The sequence below is a fragment of the Macaca nemestrina genome, chromosome 13 (assembly GCF_043159975.1).
Source record: "Macaca nemestrina isolate mMacNem1 chromosome 13, mMacNem.hap1, whole genome shotgun sequence".
Lineage (NCBI taxonomy): Eukaryota > Metazoa > Chordata > Mammalia > Primates > Cercopithecidae > Macaca > Macaca nemestrina.
In genome coordinates this window covers 85,178,483-85,199,502 of record NC_092137.1, presented here as the reverse complement: position 1 = coordinate 85,199,502, position 21,020 = coordinate 85,178,483, and the positions used below count along the sequence as shown (strand labels likewise).

Here is a 21,020-nt window from a genome sequence, read left to right as displayed (position 1 = left end):
CCCACCAATTAACCTAAAGAAAATTGCTCAGGTAACACCAGTCTCTCTTAACCTTTTACACACACATTGTGCACATATACACACATGCAACAGGCACACATATTCATTCAACAATGAAACAGTAAAACAATGGGGTGATCAAGAATCATTTCAATTTGTGGGACCTAAAAATTGAAACAATTGAACTCATGGAGACAGAGAGTAGAAGGATGGTTACCAGAGGCTGGGAAGGGTAGTGGAAGGGTTGGGGATGGGGAGGTGGGGATATTTAATGGGTACAAAAAATAGGAAGCATGAATAAGACTTAGTATTTGATAGTACAACAGATTGACTATAGTCAATAATAATTTAATAATCAATAATAATTTAATAGTCAATAATAATTTAATTGTACATTTAAAAATAACTGAAAGAATATAACTCGATTGTAACACAAAGGATAAATGCTTGAGGGGATGGATACCTCATTTTACATGATGTGATTATTATGTATTACACGCCTATGTCAAAACATGTTATGTACCCCATAACACACCTATGATATACTAAAAAAGTTAAAATTAAAAAAAATTGTTTCAGTATCTTACTTACCCACTTAACTATTTATTGAATATTGTATTTTATCCTTGAGACTTATACTCCCCAATTATGATAACTAGTTGGATTTTCATTATCATAGATCTTTTTTGTTTCTTTCTCTAGTTCCTTGATGCTTTGAGGTTATAACTATAACCTCAACTTGATTGACAGTCATAACTACTAAAAAATATCTTAGGTTGCTTTATAAACTTACCTTGGAAAGATAACTCTTTTTGATTCTAAGTATGCCTCTAGGCACTTCTGAATTTGGTCAAGTAATGCATTATTGTTTTGAAAAGTTTCCAGAAGTCCTGTTCATTAAAAAAAAAAAAAAGTATTGGTAAAACTGTGTTAAAATCAAATTGTTTTCTGAAAAAAAATATCACTTTAAAATGTAATCAATTTATGAATCTTCTCCCTAGAAGACTATTTAATAAAGCTCTCATAAAAATATGTTTTGAGTTATCCAAATCTAAAGTTAAAACGAGTCACGGAATTGCAAAGGCAATAAAAAAATTACAATCATATCATCAGCAAACGCTGACAGTTTGACTCCTCGTTTACCAATCTGGATGTCTAGACAGTAACTGCGTCTTCAAGAGACTCACCTAACACATAAGGACTCACATAAAGTTAAGGTAAAGGGGTGGAAAAAGATATTCCATGCAAATGGACATCAAAAGTGGGCAGGAATAGCTATTCTTATTTAAGACAAAACAAATTTTTAGGCAACAACAGTTAAAAAAGACAAAGAAGGATATCATATAAAGATAAAAGGACTTTTCCAACAAGAAAATATCACAGTTCTAAATATATATGCACCTAAAACTGGAGTTCTCGAATTTATAAATTTATAAAACAATTAATACCAGACCTTAGAAATGAGATAGACAGCAACACAATAATAGTAGGGGACTTCAATACTCCACTGACAGCACTAGACAGGTCATCAAGCCTGAAAGTCAACAAAGAAACAACTTAAACTATACCCTAGAACAAATGGACTCAACAGATATTTACAGAACATTCTACCCAACAAATGCAGAATATACATTCTATTCATCAGTACAGAATAGTCTCCAAAATAGGCCATATGATAAGCCACAAAACAAGTCCTAATAAATTTAAGAAAATCAAAATTATAGCAAGTACTCTCTCAGACCACAATGGAATAAAATTGGAAATCAACTCCAAAAGGAATCCTCAAAACCATACAAATACATGGAAATAAATAACCCTAAAGACTCATCCAAAAAGCTCCTAGAGCTGATCAATGAATTCAGCAAAATTTCAGGATACAAAATTAATGTACACAAATCAGTAGCTCTGCTATACACTAACAGTGACCAAGTTGAAAATCAAATCAAGAACTCAACCCCTTTTACAATAGATGCAAAAAAAAAAAAGCTGCAAAAAAAAAAATTACTTAGAAATACACCTAACCAAGGAGGTGAAAGACCTCTACAAAGAAAACTACAAAACACTGCTGAAAAAAATCCTACAACACAGACAAATGGAAACACATCCTATGCTCATGAATGGGTAGAATCAATATTGTGAAAATGACCATACTGCCATAAGCAATCTATAAACTCAGTGCAATTGTCATAAAAATAACACCATAATTCTTCACAGAGTTAGAAAAAAAAATTCTAAATTTCACATGGAACCAAAAAAAGAGCCCACATAGCCAAAGCATGATTAAGCAAAAAGAACAAATCTTGAGGCATCACATTACCTGACTTTAAACTACACTACAAGGCCATAGTCACCAAAACAGTAGGGTACTGGTATAAAAATAGGCACTTAGGCCAATGGAACAGAATAGAGAATCTGGAAATAAAGCAAAATACTTATAGCCATCTGATCTTCGACAAAGAAAACAAAAACATAAAGTGGGGAAAGGACACCCTATTCAACAAATGGTGCTGGGATAACTGGCAAGCCACATGTAGAAGAACGAAACTGGATCTTCATCTCTCACCTAAAAATCAAATCAAGATGGATCAAAGACTTAAATCTAAGACCTGAAACCATAACAATTCTGGAAGATAATATTGGAAAACCCCTCTTGACATTGGCTTAGGCAAAAACTTCATGACCAAAACCCAAAAGCAAATGCAACAAAAACAGAGATAAATAGATGGGACTTAAACTAAAAAGCTTCTGCGTAGCAAAAGAAACAATAAGCAGAGTAAACAGACAACTCACGGAGTGGGAGAAAATCTTCACAATCTGGACCTCTGGCAAAGGACTAATATCCAGAGCCTGCAAGGAACTCAAACAAATCAGCAAGAAAAAAGCAAACAATCTCTTCAAAAAGTGAGCTAAGGATGTGAATAGACAATTCTCAAAAGAAGGTATACAAATGGCCTACAAACATGAAAACTGCTCAACACCACTAATGATCAGGGAAATGCAAATCAAAACCACAATGCGATACCACCCTCCTCCTTCAAGAATGGCTATAATAAAAAAATAATAGATGTTGGTGTAGATGTGGTGGAAAGGGAATACTTTTACACCGCTGGTGGGAACGTAAACTAAGACAACCACTATGGAAAACAGTGTAGTGAATCCTTAAATAACTAAAAAGTAGATCTACCATTTGATCCAGCAATCCCATTACTGGGTATCTACCCAGAAGAAAAGAAGTCATTATATAAAAAAGATTCTTGTGCACACATATTTATAACAGCACAATTTACAATTGCAAAAATATGGAACCAGCCCCAATGCCCATCAATCAATGACTGGATAAAGAAAATGTGTCTAGATATACCATGGCATACTACCTCAGCCATAAAAAGGAATGAGATAATGGCATTTGCAGCAACCTGGATTGATTTGGAGACCATTATTCCAAGTGAATGGAATGGAAAACCAAGCATCATATGTTCTTACTCATAAGTGGGAGTTAAGCTATGAGGACACAAAAGTGTAAGAATGATACAATGGACTTAGGCAAGTGGGGGAAAGGATGGGAGGGAGCTGAGGGATAAAAGGATAAAAGACTACACACTGGGTACAGTGTACACTGCTCGGGTGGTGAGTGCACCAAAATTTCAGAAATCACCACTAAAGAACTTATTCATAGAACCATATGCCACCCATTTCCCCAAAACCTATTGAAATAAAAATAAATAAATAAATAAATAAAATGCAATGGCAGTGGTATGGTCTTTTCAATAAAAGGTACCAAGTTAACTGAAAAATAAAGAGATAATTTTAAGTAAAAGTAAAATATACTGTTAAGATTTTAAAAGCTTTGGTATTATTTGATAAAGGAAAGTTCTATTACTTTAAAATGGGGGGGAATTGACTAAGAACTTTAACTATTACCTTTAATAATAATATCAAGTATTTACCAAGTATGAACAAGTATATTTAATATGAAACATTTTTAGCTGGTATATCCCACTTTTGGGGGGCTAGGAGAACAAAACCAAAGCCAAGCAGTTGCCTTCTCCTTGACTCTCCAAACCAAGCCAGTCTCTATACCTACTCACTGTCTGTCACTTTCTTACTGGCATCTTTTCTGTATCCTCTGCCATCTTTAAATGCCAAAATTGTGGTGATAGGATACTATTTCTTTATCACTAAACTACAGCTCCTTAAGGAATAAGATCCATGTCTTGTTTATCTTTGTAGTTTTGGTGTTTATCATAGTAGCTGGTGTCCCCACCTGCCCAAGAATCAAATCCACAGTCTTGATCATGGTTTCCAAGGCTCTATGTAATCAATGACCCAGTCTGATGCCCAGTCCCCCACCTAAACACTCTTGCCTCTCTTGCTTCACCTCCTAAGCCCTTCTTCTGCATTCAACTTCAGTTTGCATTGGCTTCCTTGCAAACAATTGGGCATGTGAAGCATGCACTCGCTTTGGGAGCCTTGCCTTTAATCTTCCCTCCTCCTTTAACAATGTTCCCTTTGATCACATACATGACTCACTCCCTCATTCCTGCAGGTTTCTGCTCAAAAGTCACTTTATCCAAAAAGCCTTCTGTCACACACACACACACACACTCTCTCTCTCTCTCTCTCTCTCTCTCTCTCTCTCTCTCTCTCTTTCTCACACCCATTTACCCTACTTTATTTTTCTTCATAGCTTTATCATTCCCTGAAATGATCTATACAAGTCTCTATTCTTATATTACATCCTTAGGAGCAGATGTATTTTTGAATCAGATTTTTTTTCATTTCAGAAGTTATATTTTATAACAAGTCTAGTAGGGCCTGGGACAGCACTCTGTAATCTAACATATTAGTTTTCACAGCAAAATGTTTCAACATGACAAGTGAGTGCAGTAGACAGAATAATGGCCCCCTAGAGATGTTCATGTCCTAATCCCCCAAACCTGTGAATATGTTAGTATACATGGAAAAGAACTTTGCTGATGTGATTAAGTTAAGGATCATGGATGGAGAGACTGTCCTGGATCATCTGGTGGACTGATTGATCATACATGGGCCATTACAAGCAGAAGGCAGGAAGGTCAGAGGCTGATAAGGGGATATAATGACATAAACAGAGGCCAGTGTGCTGAGATTACAGGCTGGAAGAAGACCATGAGCCAAGGCATGTTGGTCGCCTTGAAAAGACCCAAAGAGTTTTCAATTCTATTATTCCACATAACATTTCTTTTCCATTTCTGTCTTATGTCAGAGTTTTGGGGGAAAGGGTGCAGCCCAGAAAACTGCAGGGAAGCTGTCTGAGGATATTTACCAGGATGGGCCACGTGCTGCTATTTCCTGAACAACAGGCAAGCTTGCCAAGGCTTTTACTTTAAGCATAAAGTTCAACAGCCACATATGTGCACCCTGAAAGACTCTGATTCCACATCCACAGAAATGGAACTTATTAAAACACATTTCAACCTTGAGACTAGAAATGCAATAAGTGGTAATATTTTGAACTAGTTTTGATGAATTCATTAAAAATAAGGTGCGGACATTTTTGTGGCTATAAATCTGTGGAGGAGCTTTAACAGAATATGTCAACCGAAGGCAAATATTTGTCTCGTTGTCAAAATTCTGAGATGAAAACATCACTGATACACTGAAGCAACATCCCCAAATCAGAAAAACAGCAAAAATAGACAGATTCTCCTTTTCCAAAACTATAAACTAAGCTAAGAAATAATAATAAAAAAGTCCAGTGTTCCATTGACATTGCTTAGCAAGTGTGTCAGATGCAAGGATTCCTATTTGTCCATACTGACTAGAATCAAGGGTTGAATGGACCACATGTTATTAGGTTCCCAGAGAAACATTTTAGGTGATTGTAGTCTTTTTGCTTGTTTGGAATTTTGTTTCATACCTGGCTGAGTAGCGGCTCGAAGAGCATTAGGCAGCCGATTCACCTTTCTCATGATTTCTTTCCACGACTTGTCCACCTGAAGGAACATCTTGGACTCTGCAGGCAATTGCCTCTGAATATCTGGAGCACTGAAAATACTTTCTAGGTAGAGCCAGTTTCTTTGGCAGGTCAGCCACTCTTCCTAGGAGAAAAATATGGACATTGTCAAATTTTAATTCCCCAATTAAAAACATATGGTTACAGTAAAAATCATGACACAGGGAATCACTGTATCTTTTTCCTTGAGGGTCGTGTTATGACTCCTCACAGGTCGTTTGAAATTAAATTCCTTACAAGGTCCAAGATTAACCTTAGTCTGATTTCATCCCACTGTCTACTGAGCAGAGTTCTAATGGGTCTTCCATGTGGTTACCAGAATGGTTCCAGAGAAACATGATTAAAATTACTCACAGGAGAGATTCAGGGGGCAGCATGATGCTTACGCAAGGAGATGTGAAGGGAAAAGGAAAGTCTGGTGACCATTTTCAAACATAAACAAGATTTTCATGAAAAAAAGGTTGTTTTTTTTCTTTTATCTCAATCATGTGTTAATTCTTCCTTTACCTTTCTTTAAATAATGAAAATTTAAAAAAAAAAAACCCTGCTCATGACAGCATATGTGGTAAATATAGAAGACTGGAAGACGAAAATCATGTATTCCCTCTGCTTTTAGACAAGTCACTGTTAATAAAAGAAATCAGAAATACAGGGTCAGAAATTAAATGTCCATAGATCTCACCTGTCCTCTGTGCCTCCTGCTATTACTGCATGTGTGCGCCCAAAATCCATGAAAGAGTTCCTCACTTCTCACTCTAGGTTTGAGAGTAAGCCCAAATGTCACAACCACTTCCTGGTTTGTCTTAGGTCTCACACTTTCCAAGCAATTCATTCTCTGGGGGGTCTTCACTATTCAGCTTAGGTTTCTTTCAGGGACCTTCTATGAAAATGTCCCCTTTGACTTTGATCTGTAGTCCCTCCCTTCACAGGGCTCAGCCATCAGTCCAGGAGGCTGGACAGGACTCAGACAATGTGGTTGGTTGAAGAAGATGAATTTCTGAGAAAGTTCTCTTTGAAACAAAGTTGGCACAAGTTATCTTTTCCCTCTTACTGCCTTTATTATTTCATAGATAACTTCTCATATTAGAATGTCTAGAAACCTAAACATAATTAAGTCAAGCTAAATATCTGAAGTCTAAGAAAGAGATTGGATGGGAACAAAGTGAGATTAGTGTAAGTGGGTTTTTTGTTTTGCTATGGGACAATCAAAGGTGGAAAAAAATCAAAAGGGCATGTGCACCACAAGGAGAGATTCCAAGGAGACTTCAAGCAACAATGAGCATTCTTCCAGTAAATATAAAGTCGTTGTAGCAAGACTCATAAGGTGGCCCCCAAGATGTGGCATTCACATTCCTGTGTAATCCTCTCCCCTTGAGTGTGGGTGCCATCTGTGACTTGTTCCCAGGCATATGGGATGTGGCAAAGGTAACAGAATGTACATAATTGTGTTTATGTTATATAAGACTGTAATAGTCATCTTGCTAGGATCTTTTTCTTCCTTGCTAGATTGATGCAGCCAATGGTCATGGTCACATAAAGAAAAAAATGTGGGCAACATCTAGGAGCTGAGGATGGCCTCCAGCTGAGAGCCAGCAAGAGATTGAAGCCCTTAGCCCAAGAATTCCCAGAAAATTAATTCTGCCAACAACTGAGTGAGCTTGGAAGTGGATCATTCCTCGGTTAAACTTCTGATGAGAACCCAGTCTGGCTGACATCTTAATTGCAACCTTGTTAGACCCTGAGCAAGAGGCCTCAGTTAAACCATGCCTGAACTCCTGAGCCACAGAAACTGTGAGATAACAAAGGTATTGCTTAAGTTTGTAGTATTTGTTTCACAGCAAAATGATAATACAGGCATGCTTTGTTTTATTGTGCTTCACTTTACTGCACTTTGCAGATACTGCAGTTTTTATAAATTGAAGTTTTGTGGGAACCCTGCATCAAAAAGTTAATTCATGCCATTTTCCCAACAACATGTGCTTACTCTGTCTCTGGGTCACATTTTGATAATTCTTGCAATATTAAAAATATTATTATTAAACATTATTATTATTATATCTGTTATGGTGATCTGTGATCAGTAATCTTTGATGTTATGATTATAATTGTTTTGGGGTGCCATGAACCATGCTTATATAAGATGGCAAACTTAATTGATAAGTATTATCTATGTTCTGTCTGCTCCACTGACTGGCTGTTCCCCTGTTCCCCTATCTCATTTCTTCTCCTCACTGCCCCCTGTCATTCCCTGAGACACAACAATATTGAAATTAGGCCAATTAATAACACTACAATGGCCTTTAAGTGTCCAAGTGAAAGGAACAGTCACATGTCTCTCAATTTAAATCAAAAGTTAGAAATGATTAAACTTAGTTAAGAAGGCATGTCAAAAGCCAAGATAGGCCAAAAGCTTAGCCTCTTGCACGGAACAATTAAGACAGTTGTGAATGCAAAGGAAAAGTTCTTGAAGGAAATTAAAAATGCAACTTCAGTGAAGACACAAATGATAAAAAGCCAAAACCCTATTTCAGATTTGGAGAAAGTTTGAGTGGTTTGAATAGAAGATCAAACCAACCATAACATTCCCTTAAGCTAAAGCCTAGTCTGAGGCAAGACTCTAACTGTTTTCAATTTTAAAAAGGCTAAGAGAGGTGAGGAAGCTGTGGAAGTAAAGTTTGAAGGTAGCAGAGGTTGATTCATGAGATTGAAAGAAGCTATCGCTGTAACATAAAAGTGCAAGGTGAAGCAGCAAGTGCTGATGAAGCTGCAGCAAGTTATCCAGAGGATTTAGCTAAGATCATTGATGAAGGTGGCTACTCTCAACAACAGGTTTTCAATGAAGACAAAATAGCCTTCTATTAGAAGAAGATGCCATGTAGGACTTTTATAGCTAATGAAGATAAGTCAATGCCTGGCTTCAAAGATTCAAAGGACAGGCTGACTCATGTTAGGGATAAATGCAGCTGGTGACTTTGAGTTAAAACCAATGTTCATTTACCATTCAAAAAATCTCAAGGCCCTTAAGAATTATGCCAAATCTACTCTGCCTGTGCTCTAAAAATGAAACAACAAAGCCTGTGTGACAGCACATCTGTTTACAGCATGATTTACTGAATATTTTAAGCCTACTGTTGAGACCTACTGCTCAGAAGAAAAGGCTTCTTTCAAAATACTACTGTTCATTGACAATGGACCTGGTAACCCAAGAGCTCTTACGAAGATGTACAAGGAGATTTACATTGTTTTCACGTCTGCTAACACAACATCCATTCTGCAGCCCATGGATTAAGGAGTACTTTCAACTTGAAAATCTTATTATTTAAGAAATACATTTTGTAAGGCTATATCTGCCACAGATAGTAATTCCTCTGATGGATCTGGGAAAAGTGAATTAAAAAACCCTCTGGAAAGGAGTCACCATTCTAGATGCCACTGAAAATATTTGTCATTCATGGGAGGAGGTCAAAATATCAACACTAATAGGAGTTTGGAAGAAGTTGACCCCAACCCTCATAGGTGACTTTGAGGGATTCAAGACTTCAGTGGAGGAAACAACAGCAGATGTGGTGGAAATAGCAGGAGAACTAGAATTAGAAGTGGAGCCTGAAGATGTAACTGAATTGCTGCAATCTCATGATAAAATTTGAACAGATGAGGACTCACTTCTTACGGATGAGCAAAGAAAGTGGTTTCTTGAGATGGAATCTACTCCTGGGGAAAATGCTATAAACATTGTTGAAATGACAACAAAGGATTTAGGATATTACATAAACATAGCTGATAAAGCAGAAGTAGGGCTTGAGAACACTGACTCCAATTTTGAAAGAAGTTCTGTCATGGGTAAAATGCTATAAAATATTACATGCTACAAAGATTTTTTTTTAATAGAAGGAAGAGTCGATGAATGTGGCAAACTTCATTGTTGTCTTATTTTAGGAAATTGCCACAGCACCCCCAACCTTCAGCAGCCACCCATCAACATTGAGGCAAGATCTTCCACCAGCCAAAAGATGATGAGTCACTGAAGGCTCAGATAATCATTAGCATTTTTTAGCAATATAGCACAATATAGCACACTTAATGGACTACAGTACAGTATAAACATAACTTTTTAAAAAATAATTTCAACTTATATTTTAGATTCAGGGGTTACATGTGCAGGTTTGTTAAATGGGTATGCTGTGTAATGCCGAGGTTTGAGGTATGAATGATCTTGTCATTCAGAGAGTGAGCATAGTATCCAATAGGTAGTTTTTCCACCCTTGCACCTTTCCTCTCTCCCCTCTTTAGTAGTCTCCAGTGGCTATTGTTTCTATCTTTGTGTCCATGTATTCCCAATTCAACATAACTTTTATATGTTCTTTGAAACAAAAAAATTCATGTGGCAAAATTTCTTTATTGCAACGTTTGGGTTATCATGGTGGTTTGGAACCAAATCTACAATATGATTGAAGTATACCTATGCAAGGGCGATGGTAAAATCATTAAGCTGTATAATTATGTAAAGAAGAGCTCAATATCTGTGCATTTCCCTTACATTCTAAACACAATAAAATGTCCACAATTAAAACTTACATTTTATTTCTTTTTTTTTAATTATTATTATACTTTAAGTTCTAGGGTACATGCGCATAACGTGCAGGTTTGTTACATATGTATACTCGTGCCATGTTGCTGTGCTGCACCCATCAACTCGTCAGCACCCATCAAGTCGTCATTTACATCAGGTATAACTCCCAATGCATTCCCTCCCCCCTCCCCCCTCCCCATGATAGGTCCCGGTGTGTGATGTTCCCCTTCCCGAGTCCAAGTGATCTCATTGTTCAGTTCCCACCTATGAGTGAGAACATGCGGTGTTTGGTTTTCTGTTCTTGTGATAGTTTGCTAAGAATGATGGTTTCCAGCTGCATCCATGTCCCTACGAAGGACACAAAGTCATCCTTTTTTATGGCTGCATAGTATTCCATGGTGTATATGTGCCACATTTTCTTAATCCAGTCTGTCACTGATGGACATTTGGGTTGATTCTAAGTCTTTGCTATTGTGAATAGTGCCGCAATAAACATACGTGTGCATGTGTCTTTAGAGCAGCATGATTTATAATCCTTTGGGTATATACCCAGTAATGGGATGGCTGGGTCATATGGTACATCTAGTTCTAGATCCTTGAGGAATCGCCATACTGTTTTCCATAATGGTTGAACTAGTTTACAATCCCACCAACAGTGTAAAAGTGTTCCTATTTCTCCACATCCTCCCAGCACCTGTTGTTTCCTGACTTTTTAATGATTGCCATTCTAACTGGTGTGAGATGGTATCTCATTGTGGTTTTGATTTGCATTTCTCTGATGGCCAGTGATGATGAGCATTTTTTCATGTGTCTGTTGGCTGTATGAATGTCTTCTTTTGAGAAATGTCTGTTCATATCCTTTGCCCACTTTTTGATGGGGTTGTTTGTTTTTTTCTTGTAAATTTGTTTGAATTCTTTGTAGGTTCTGGATATTAGCCCTTTGTCAGATGAGTAGATTGCAAAAATTTTCTCCCATTCTGTAGGTTGCCTGTTCACTCTGATGGTAGTTTCTTTTGCTGTGCAGAAGCTCTTTAGTTTAATGAGATCCCATTTGTCAATTTTGGCTTTTGCTGCCGTTGCTTTTGGTGTTTTAGACATGAAGTCTTTGCCCATGCCTATGTCCTGAATGGTACTACCTAGGTTTTCCTCTAGGGTTTTTATGGTATTAGGTCTAACATTTAAGTCTCTAATCCATCTTGAATTAATTTTCGTATAAGGAGTAAGGAAAGGATCCAGTTTCAGCTTTCTACTTATGGCTAGCCAATTTTCCCAGCACAATTTATTAAATAGGAAATCCTTTCCCCATTTCTTGTTTTTCTCAGGTTTGTCAAAGATCAGATGGTTGTAGATGTGTGGTATTATTTCTGAGGACTCTGTTCTGTTCCATTGCTCTATATCTCTGTTTTGGTACCAGTACCATGCTGTTTTGGTTACTGTAGCCTTGTAGTATAGTTTGAAGTCAGGTAGCGTGATGCCTCCAGCTTTGTTCTTTTGACTTAGGATTGTCTTGGAGATGCGGGCTCTTTTTTGGTTCCATATGAACTTTAAAGCAGTTTTTTCCAATTCTGTGAAGAAACTCGTTGGTAGCTTGATGGGGATGGCATTGAATCTATAAATAACCTTGGGCAGTATGGCCATTTTCACGATATTGATTCTTCCTATCCATGAGCATGGCATGTTCTTCCATTTGTTTGTGTCCTCTTTTATTTCACTGAGCAGTGGTTTGTAGTTCTCCCTGAAGAGGTCCTTTACATGCCTTGTAAGTTGGATTCCTAGGTATTTTATTCTCTTTGAAGCAATTGTGAATGGAAGTTCATTCATGATTTGGCTCTCTGTTTGTCTGTTACTGGTGTATACGAATGCTTGTGATTTTTGCACATTAATTTTGTATCCTGAGACTTTGCTGAAGTTGCTTATCAGCTTAAGGAGATTTTGTGCTGAGACAATGGGATTTTCTAAATATACAATCATGTCATCTGCAAAGAGGGACAATTTGACTTCTTCTTTTCCTAAATGAATACCCTTGATTTCTTTCTCTTGTCTGATTGCCCTAGCCAGAACTTCCAACACTATGTTGAACAGGAGTGGTGAGAGAGGGCATCCCCGTCTTGTGCCAGTTTTCAAAGGGAATTTTTCCAGTTTTTGCCCATTCAGTATGATATTGGCTGTGGGTTTGTCATAAATAGCTCTTATTATTTTGAGGTATGTTCCATCAATACCGAATTTATTGAGCGTTTGTAGCATGAAGGGCTGTTGAATTTTGTCAAAAGCCTTTTCTGCATCTATTGAGATAATCATGTGGTTCTTGTCTTTGGTTCTGTTTATATGCTGGATTATGTTTATTGATTTGTGAATGTTGAACCAGCCTTGCATCCCAGGGATGAAGCCCACTTGATCATGGTGGATAAGCTTTTTGATGTGCTGCTGAATCCAGTTTGCCAGTATTTTATTGAGGATTTTTGCATCGATGTTCATCAGGGATATTGGTCTAAAATTCTCTTTTTCTGTTGTGTCTCTGCCAGGCTTTGGTATCAGGATGATGTTGGCCTCATAAAATGAGTTAGGGAGGATTCCCTCTTTTTCTATTGATTGGAATAGTTTCAGAAGGAATGGTACCAGCTCCTCCTTGTACCTCTGGTAGAATTCAGCTGTGAATCCATCTGGTCCTGGACTTTTTTTGGTTGGTAGGCTATTAATTATTGCCTCAATTTCAGAGCCTGCTATTGGTCTATTCAGGGATTCAACTTCTTCCTGGTTTAGTCTTGGAAGAGTGTACGTGTCCAGGAAATTATCCATTTCTTCTAGATTTTCCAGTTTATTTGCATAGAGGTGTTTATAGTATTCTCTAATGGTAGTTTGTATTTCTGTGGGGTTGGTGGTGATATCCCCTTTATCATTTTTTATTGTGTCTATTTGATTCTTCTCTCTTTTCTTCTTTATTAGTCTTGCTAGCGGTCTGTCAATTTTGTTGATCTTTTCAAAAAACCAAGTCCTGGATTCATTGATTTTTTGGAGGTTTTTTTGTGTCTCTATCTCCTTGAGTTCGGCTCTGATCTTAGTTATTTCTTGCCTTCTGCTAGCTTTTGAATGCGTTTGCTCTTGCTTCTCTAGTTCTTTTAATTGTGATGTTAGAGTGTCAATTTTAGATCTTTCCTGCTTTCTCTTGTGGGCATTTAGTGCTATAAATTTCCCTCTACACACTGCTTTAAATGTGTCCCAGAGATTCTGGTATGTTGTGTCTTTGTTCTCATTGGTTTCAAAGAACATCTTTATTTCTGCCTTCATTTCATTATGTACCCAGTAGTCATTCAGGAGCAGGTTGTTCAGTTTCCATGTAGTTGAGCAGTTTTGATTGAGTTTCTTAGTCCTGAGTTGTAGTTTGTTTGCACTGTGGTCTGCGAGACAGTTTGTTACAATTTCTGTTCTTGTACATTTGCTGAGGAGTGCTTTACTTCCAATTATGTGGTCAATTTTGGAATAAGTGCGATGTGGTGCTGAGAAGAATGTATATTCTGTTGATTTGGGGTGGAGAGTTCTATAGATGTCTATTAGGTCTGCTTGCTGCAGAGATGAGTTCAATTCCTGGATATCCTTGTTAACTTTCTGTCTCGTTGATCTGTCTAATGTTGACAGTGGAGTGTTGAAGTCTCCCATTATTATTGTATGGGAGTCTAAGTCTCTTTGTAAGTCTCTAAGGACTTGCTTTATGAATCTGGGTGCTCCTGTATTGGGTGCATATATATTTAGGATAGTTAGCTCATCCTGTTGAATTGATCCTTTTACCATTATGTAATGGCCTTCTTTGTCTCTTTTGATCTTTGATGGTTTAAAGTCTGTTTTATCAGAGACTAGTATTGCAATCCCTGCTTTTTTTTTGTTCTCCATTTGCTTGGTAAATCTTCCTCCATCCCTTTATTTTGAGCCTATGTATGTCTCTGCGTGTGAGATGGGTCTCCTGAATACAGCAGACTGATGGGTCTTGACTCTTTATCCAGTTTGCCAGTCTGTGTCTTTTAATTGGAGCATTTAGTCCATTTACATTTAAGGTTAATATTGTTATGTGTGAACTTGATCCTGCCATTATGATATTAACTGGTTATTTTGCTCGTTAGTTGATGCAGTTCTTCCTAGCCTAAATGGCCTTTACATTTTGGCATGTTTTTACAATGGCTGATACCGGTTGTTCCTTTCCATGTTTAGTGCTTCCTTCAGGGTCTCTTGTAAGGCAGGCCTAGTGGTGGCAAAATCTCTAAGCATTTGCTTATCTGTAAAGGATTTTATTTCTCCTTCACTTATGAAACTTAGTTTGGCTGGATATGAAATTCTGGGTTTAAAATTCTTTTCTTTAAGAATGTTAAATATTGGCCCCCACTCTCTTTTGGCTTGTAGAGTTTCTGCCGAAAGATCTGCTGTTAGTCTGATGGGCTTCCCTTTGTGGGTAACCCGACCTTTCTCTCTGGCTGCCCTTAAGATTTTTTCCTTCATTTCAACTTTGGTGAATCTGGCAATTATGTGTCTTGGAGTTGCTCTTCTCGAGGAGTATCTTTGTGGCATTCTCTGTATTTCCTGGATTTGAATGTTGGCCTGCCCTACTAGGTTGGGGAAGTTCTCCTGGATGATATCCTGAAGAGTGTTTTCCAACTTGGTTCCATTTTCCCCCTCACTTTCAGGCACCCCAATCAGATGTAGATTTTGTCTTTTTACATAATCCCATACTTCTTGCAGGCTTTGTTCATTTCTTCTTCTTCTTTTTTCTTTTGGTTTCTCTTCTCGCTTCATTTCGTTCATTTGATCCTCAATCGCTGATACTCTTTCTTCCAGTTGATCGAGTCGGTTACTGAAGTTTGTGCATTTGTCACGTATTTCTCGTGTCATGGTTTTCATCTCTTTCATTTCGTTTATGACCTTCTCTGCATTAATTACTCTAGCCATCAATTCTTCCACTTTTTTTTCAAGATTTTTAGTTTCTTTGCACTGGGTACATAATTCCTCCTTTAGCTCTGAGAAGTTTGATGGACTGAAGCCTTCTTCTCTCATCTAGTCAAAGTCATTCTCCGTCAAGCTTTGATCCACTGCTGGCGATGAGTTGCGCTCCTTTGCCGGGGGAGATGCGCTCTTATTTTTTGAATTTCCAGCTTTTCTGCCCTGGTTTTTCCCCATCTTTGTGGTTTTATCTGCCTCTGGTCTTTGATGATGATGGTGACGTACTGATGGGGTTTTGGTGTAGGTGTCCTTCCTGTTTGATAGTTTTCCTTCTAACAGTCAGGACCCTCAGCTGCAGGTCTGTTGGAGATTACTTGAGGTCCACTCCAGACCCCGTTTGCCTGGGTATTAGCAGCAGAGGCTGCAGAAGATAGAATATTGCTGAACAGCGATTGTATCTGTCTGATTCTTGCTTTGGAGGCTTCCTCTCAGGGATGTACTCCACCCTGTGAGGTGTGGGGTGTCAGACTGCCCCTAGTGGGGGATGTCTCCCAGTTAGGCTACTCAGGGGTCAGGGACCCACTTGAGCAGGCAGTCTGTCCCTTCTCAGAACTCAACCTCCGTGTTGGGAGATCCACTGCTCTCTTCAAAGCTGTCAGACAGAGTCGTTTGCATCTGCAGAGGTTTCTGCTGCTTTTGTGGTTGTTTACTGTGCCCTGTCCCCAGAGGTGGAGTCTACAGAGACAGGCAGGTTTCCTTGAGCTGCTGTGAGCTCCACCCAGTTCGAGCTTCCCAGAGGCTTTGTTTACCTACTTAAGCCTCAGCAATGGTGGGTGCCCGTCCCCCAGCCTCGCTGCTGCCTTGCCGCGAGATCGCAGACTGCTGTGCTAGCAATGAGGGAGGCTCCGTGGGCGTGGGACCCTCCTGGCCAGGTGTGGGAATAATCTCCTGGTGTGCCTGTTTGCTTAAAGCGCAGTATTGGGGTGGGAGTTACCCAATTTTCCAGGTGTTGTGTGTCTCAGTTCCCTTGGCTAGGAAAAGGGATTCCCTTTCCCCTTGCGCTTCCCAGGTGAGGCGATGCCTCGCCCTGCTTCAGCTCTCGCTGTTCGGGCTGCAGCAGCTGACCAGCACCGATTGTCTGGCACTCCCTAGTGAGATTAACCCAGTACCTCAGTTGAAAATGCAGAAATCATCGGTCTTCTGTGTCGTTCGCCCTAGGAGTTGGAGACCGGAGCTGTTCCTATTTGACCATCTTGCTCTGCCCCAAAACTTACATTTTAAAACCATATAGTATTTAAATAATGAAACAAATAATTCCTAAGGTCCTTGTGACTCTCCAATTCTCTGAGTGTATGAATCGAAATTATTCTTACTCACCAGTGTCTGATTAAATAAAGCAAGTTGTTTTTGCCATTCATCCACTCGAGTTTTCAGTGGACCAACGTAACGTGATGAGGCAAGGGTTGCAACATTGATGGTGCTATCATCAAGAAGGACCTTTAAAGGAAGGGGAAGAAAACACATGCAGCACCGAGTATTTGCACTTTCAGTACTATTTCAGATACATAATCCTAAGTGTCTACTTAAAGGTCAACTCTTTGAATTAATAGCTTAGTCCCTCCTACTGTTTCCTACTCATCAATTTTCCCTCATTATTCACATCCTTGTGGCACCACGATGTTCTTTCAAAGGTCAGCTAGGACTTCTGATTGCCAAATTTCTGCTGTTCCTATAATTAACAATGGCACGAGTTTTTGTTTGAGTTGACACTCTTCTCCTCTCTCTGCTCACTATTAGGTAACTTTTACCTTCTTAACACAATTTGATCACCCGGGCTTGCCTTTGTTTCTCAAAATATCATATACTGGCAAAATTAGCTGTCTTCTGTCCAATGAATTATCACTTTCTGTCAATTATCTCAAGGAAGAGAGAACTGAACTCATTCATATCAAGCTCTGAATGGTTATACACAGTTTCTCCTCTACCTCCCTCCCCTATTACTCCCCTTTATACAACAGCATCTCTCACGAAGCATGTGAATTTTAAAAAATGTGTCTGTTAATCTGAAAGATTTAATGGTCCATTTCAATAATAAGCCTTTTGAGAGTAGAACCCTCACTACATTTAGCCTAAACTTACTGACCTCTTTGAGTCTGCTCTCCCATCCCCTGCGCAGAGTGATGTCTGGTCTTGCTCTTTCAACCTACACCTGGAAAAGCTATTTTATCTCTAATTCCGGCCTGGATACACCCTATTAGGCCAGGGCTTTGCCTTTTAAGTTGGGCTATGTGACCCAGCTCCCTTTGCTAAACAAATGCGCCTTCAGATTTTAAATGATAAAGACTATTCCAAACACATGAGTTAGATTTATTTTCTTCTGTGGTTGACAGAGTATGGCCATTGTCTCCTAATTCCAATAAGTTCAAGTGAACTTAGCCTTTTAGTGTGCTATAAACATGAAATGCTCATTCAGGTTTCTTTGCCTTATTTACAGGGTTTGAAGTGCCCTTTATTTTTTTTCTATGTCTATTAAATCCCATCTAATATTTAAGATCCAGCTTGTTATGACTGGTCTAGGAAGAATGCTCTGATCACTTCAGCTGTAACTGGTCTCCTTGTTTTTGTAAGTTCCTCAATAGTTACCAACTACAGGTTGTAACTCTTACATATATATGCAATTTTTAACGCTTTGTTAAATATTTCATGTACAAGCATTCATGTTAATTATTTGCATTCATTTTGCTTTCCCAATTAGATTTTTCTTATTAAGTGACTCTCATATTTTATTCCCTCATCATAATCTCTCACAGAAGATTTAAGACTAGGTGTGACTGGGATCTTTACCATAAGCTTTCAATAACCTAGTCACCCACCTGTATGTCATCTGTGCCGCCCAGTATAAACACATCTTTGGAGTCACGGTGAGGCAGAATGACAAATTCAGTTGTTTTCCAAGAGTCCTCCACCTTAGAAATAATTCAAGTCTTAGGATATCTGAATTCAGTGTGCTTAGATACTCAATAAAGCATGTGAAATGAAATAAGTAAAAACTCCATAATTATCCCATTTTCCTCCTTATTGCCCTTTAAAATGCTTTTTTTTTTTTTTTTTGAGAAGGAGTATCGCTCTGTTGCCCAGGCTGGAGTACAGTGGTGCAATCTCGGCTCACTGCAAGCTCCGCCTCCCGAGTTCACACCATTCTTCTGCCTCAGCCTCCTGAGTAGCTGGGACTACAGGCACCCGCCACCGCACCTGGCTAATTTTTTTTTTTAAATTTTTTATTTTTAGTAGAGATGAGGTTTCACCATGTTAGCCAGGATGGTCTTGATCGCCTGACCTCATGATCCGCCCACCTCGGCCTCCCAAAGTGCTGGGATTATAGGCGTGAGCCACCACTCCCGGCCTGCCCTTTAAAATTCTTAAAATCTTCTTCTTGGATAAATGACACTAATTTGCTTAATTTTATTTGATTGACATTAACACATATGCTTTGACAGAAAAAAATTCTTTTTATGCAGAGGGTTAGTAGGTGTGTATATATTTTTAGTGTAAGGAGATAGTATCATAACTGGGAAAATCTTAATGTCTTTTGAAGCATTTAACAGATTTCTCTGGTAGTTTTGGAGATAATTTATTTGGGTTTAAAAGATCTTTCTTGGGATATGGTTTCTTATATAAGCATGCACATTTCAAACCTTGTAGCCATCAAGTTCCTATGTGCTATAGGATAAGCAGAAGGAGGAGATTTTTAGAGGTGAAAACAGTTATACCTGTTGTAAGGAAACAACAGAGGGATGACTCATAATGAGAGAGTGAAAGCTGCAACGTTGAAAAATCCATCCAGATCACCAAATGTTGAATCTGAAAACTTTCACATTCCCTAATTATATATAGATAAATATATATTACAGATTTACCTTTTTAAGAATTGCTTCTAAGGCAGCTTCTCCAGAAGCCTGTCCAGATATGTCCTGGATTTCTTGACCAAAGTCAAAAACATGCAACTCGGAGAGCCTCTCCAAGGTTAATGGAATTTCAGTATCCACTAGAGTGGCATCAACTGTTTGTTCAATAGCTGCCCAATGTCTTGCCTTCAAAGTCGGGTTTCTCAAGTCAATGATAACTGGAAGCTGAAAAGCAAACACTCTCAGAGACATGATGCTTTTTATCTTAAAAATATAACCCAAAGGTTCTGGTTTCAATTTATGCATGTAGAGAGCTGGAAAGAGCACCACTTACCCTCTTTCCACAAAGCAAAATCTGGACGACTGCAAATTAATGGTTCTAATTGAGCCTATTAGTATACATGTGTAACCAACCTGCACGTTATGCACATGTACCCTAGAACTTAAAGTATAATTAAAAAAAAGGAAAAAAAACCAAGAGTGCAGGGTGGAACCAACTCAAAATTTGGAGAGAGATTGATACTGACAGGTTTCTCCACAAGGAGAAATAACTGAAAAATTTCCTACCTGGGGCAGATTCCTTGGGATGACATACAAACTATTAAGAAGATTCGGCTAAATTTTAAAAATAGAGTGCTAAATATTAACTGTGGGGTAGAATGAGAATGGAAAGTCTCTGAGCCTACAAATACAATGGAGATTGACAGTGAAGACTGAAAGGACTCCTGAGAAAGCTTTTCTTATGATGCTGGCTTGGGGAGGGAAACAGTGGCCATTGTAGTAGCTCCAAAAAATTCATCTGCCTTAGCTCCCTTGTGGAAAAAAACCCTTGATCTACAGGGAAAAGAGCAACAAACTGTGCTACCTTAAGGCACTAGTGATAACTCATTGATGATATCTTCCTATAACTGGAGAAATAGAACATGGAAAAAAAACAATTTACCCTTGGGGGAGGGACAGAAATAAATGCTAGGCTCAGCACTACAGTTGGAAAAGGGGGAGGAGCACCTGCGATAGGAATTCTGAGAACAAGAGCTGGAGTGCCTCGTAAGATAAAGGTTTTATGAGAACATGAGGGAATGTTCCTTCTCACCTCCGCCACCAGGTTAACAAATATTGAGTAAAAATAGCAGTGGGATACAGAGTGGAAAGCTGCCAGTGACAGATTCTCAGTGAGCACAACACAAAGGGAATACCCAAGGTCAGGGGAAAATAGAAATTGAGAAAATAACCTTTGGTAAACCAGCCCAACCCTAAATTCAAGGTATCACTAGAAAAATTTGAAGCTTGTGGTGCCTGAGGGTAACCATAGCAACATCAACCCTTAAACCTAGCCCAATTCCTAATTAGATTTAATGCAACATGTCACACAAAAATCCAAGTAGAAGAAGAGGCATGCTCATTTCCAAGCATAAATATTATTTGCTTTGGTATTTACTGTACTATATAAGATACCTGACTTTAAACAAAAAATTAAGATGCATGTGAAAAGGCAAGAAAAACCACACATCTAAGAGGCAAAACAATAATCAGATCCAGAAATGACACATATGTTGGAAGTAGATAATTTAAAATAACTATGATTAATACGTTAAAGGTTCTAAAGGAAAAGTTAGATAACAAGCAA

At 38.4% G+C, this 21,020-nt stretch overlaps 1 protein-coding gene across 10 annotated transcripts in view; it reads right to left on the bottom strand.

Annotated features, from left to right (window-relative positions):
* The window catches only part of LOC105465361 (dynein axonemal heavy chain 6), a 383,399-nt gene that overhangs the window by 210,445 nt on the left and 151,934 nt on the right, over positions 1-21,020 (bottom strand). For all 10 annotated transcript variants that reach the window (XM_011713768.2, XM_011713766.3, XM_011713767.3 and 7 more), the window contains exons 19-23: positions 19,406-19,618; positions 18,362-18,454; positions 16,866-16,985; positions 5,900-6,080; positions 794-890 (exon numbers count right to left, since the gene is read on the bottom strand). In XM_011713768.2, the coding sequence (XP_011712070.2) occupies positions 794-890; positions 5,900-6,080; positions 16,866-16,985; positions 18,362-18,454; positions 19,406-19,618 (704 nt within the window). The remainder of the gene's footprint in view (positions 1-793; positions 891-5,899; positions 6,081-16,865; positions 16,986-18,361; positions 18,455-19,405; positions 19,619-21,020) is intronic.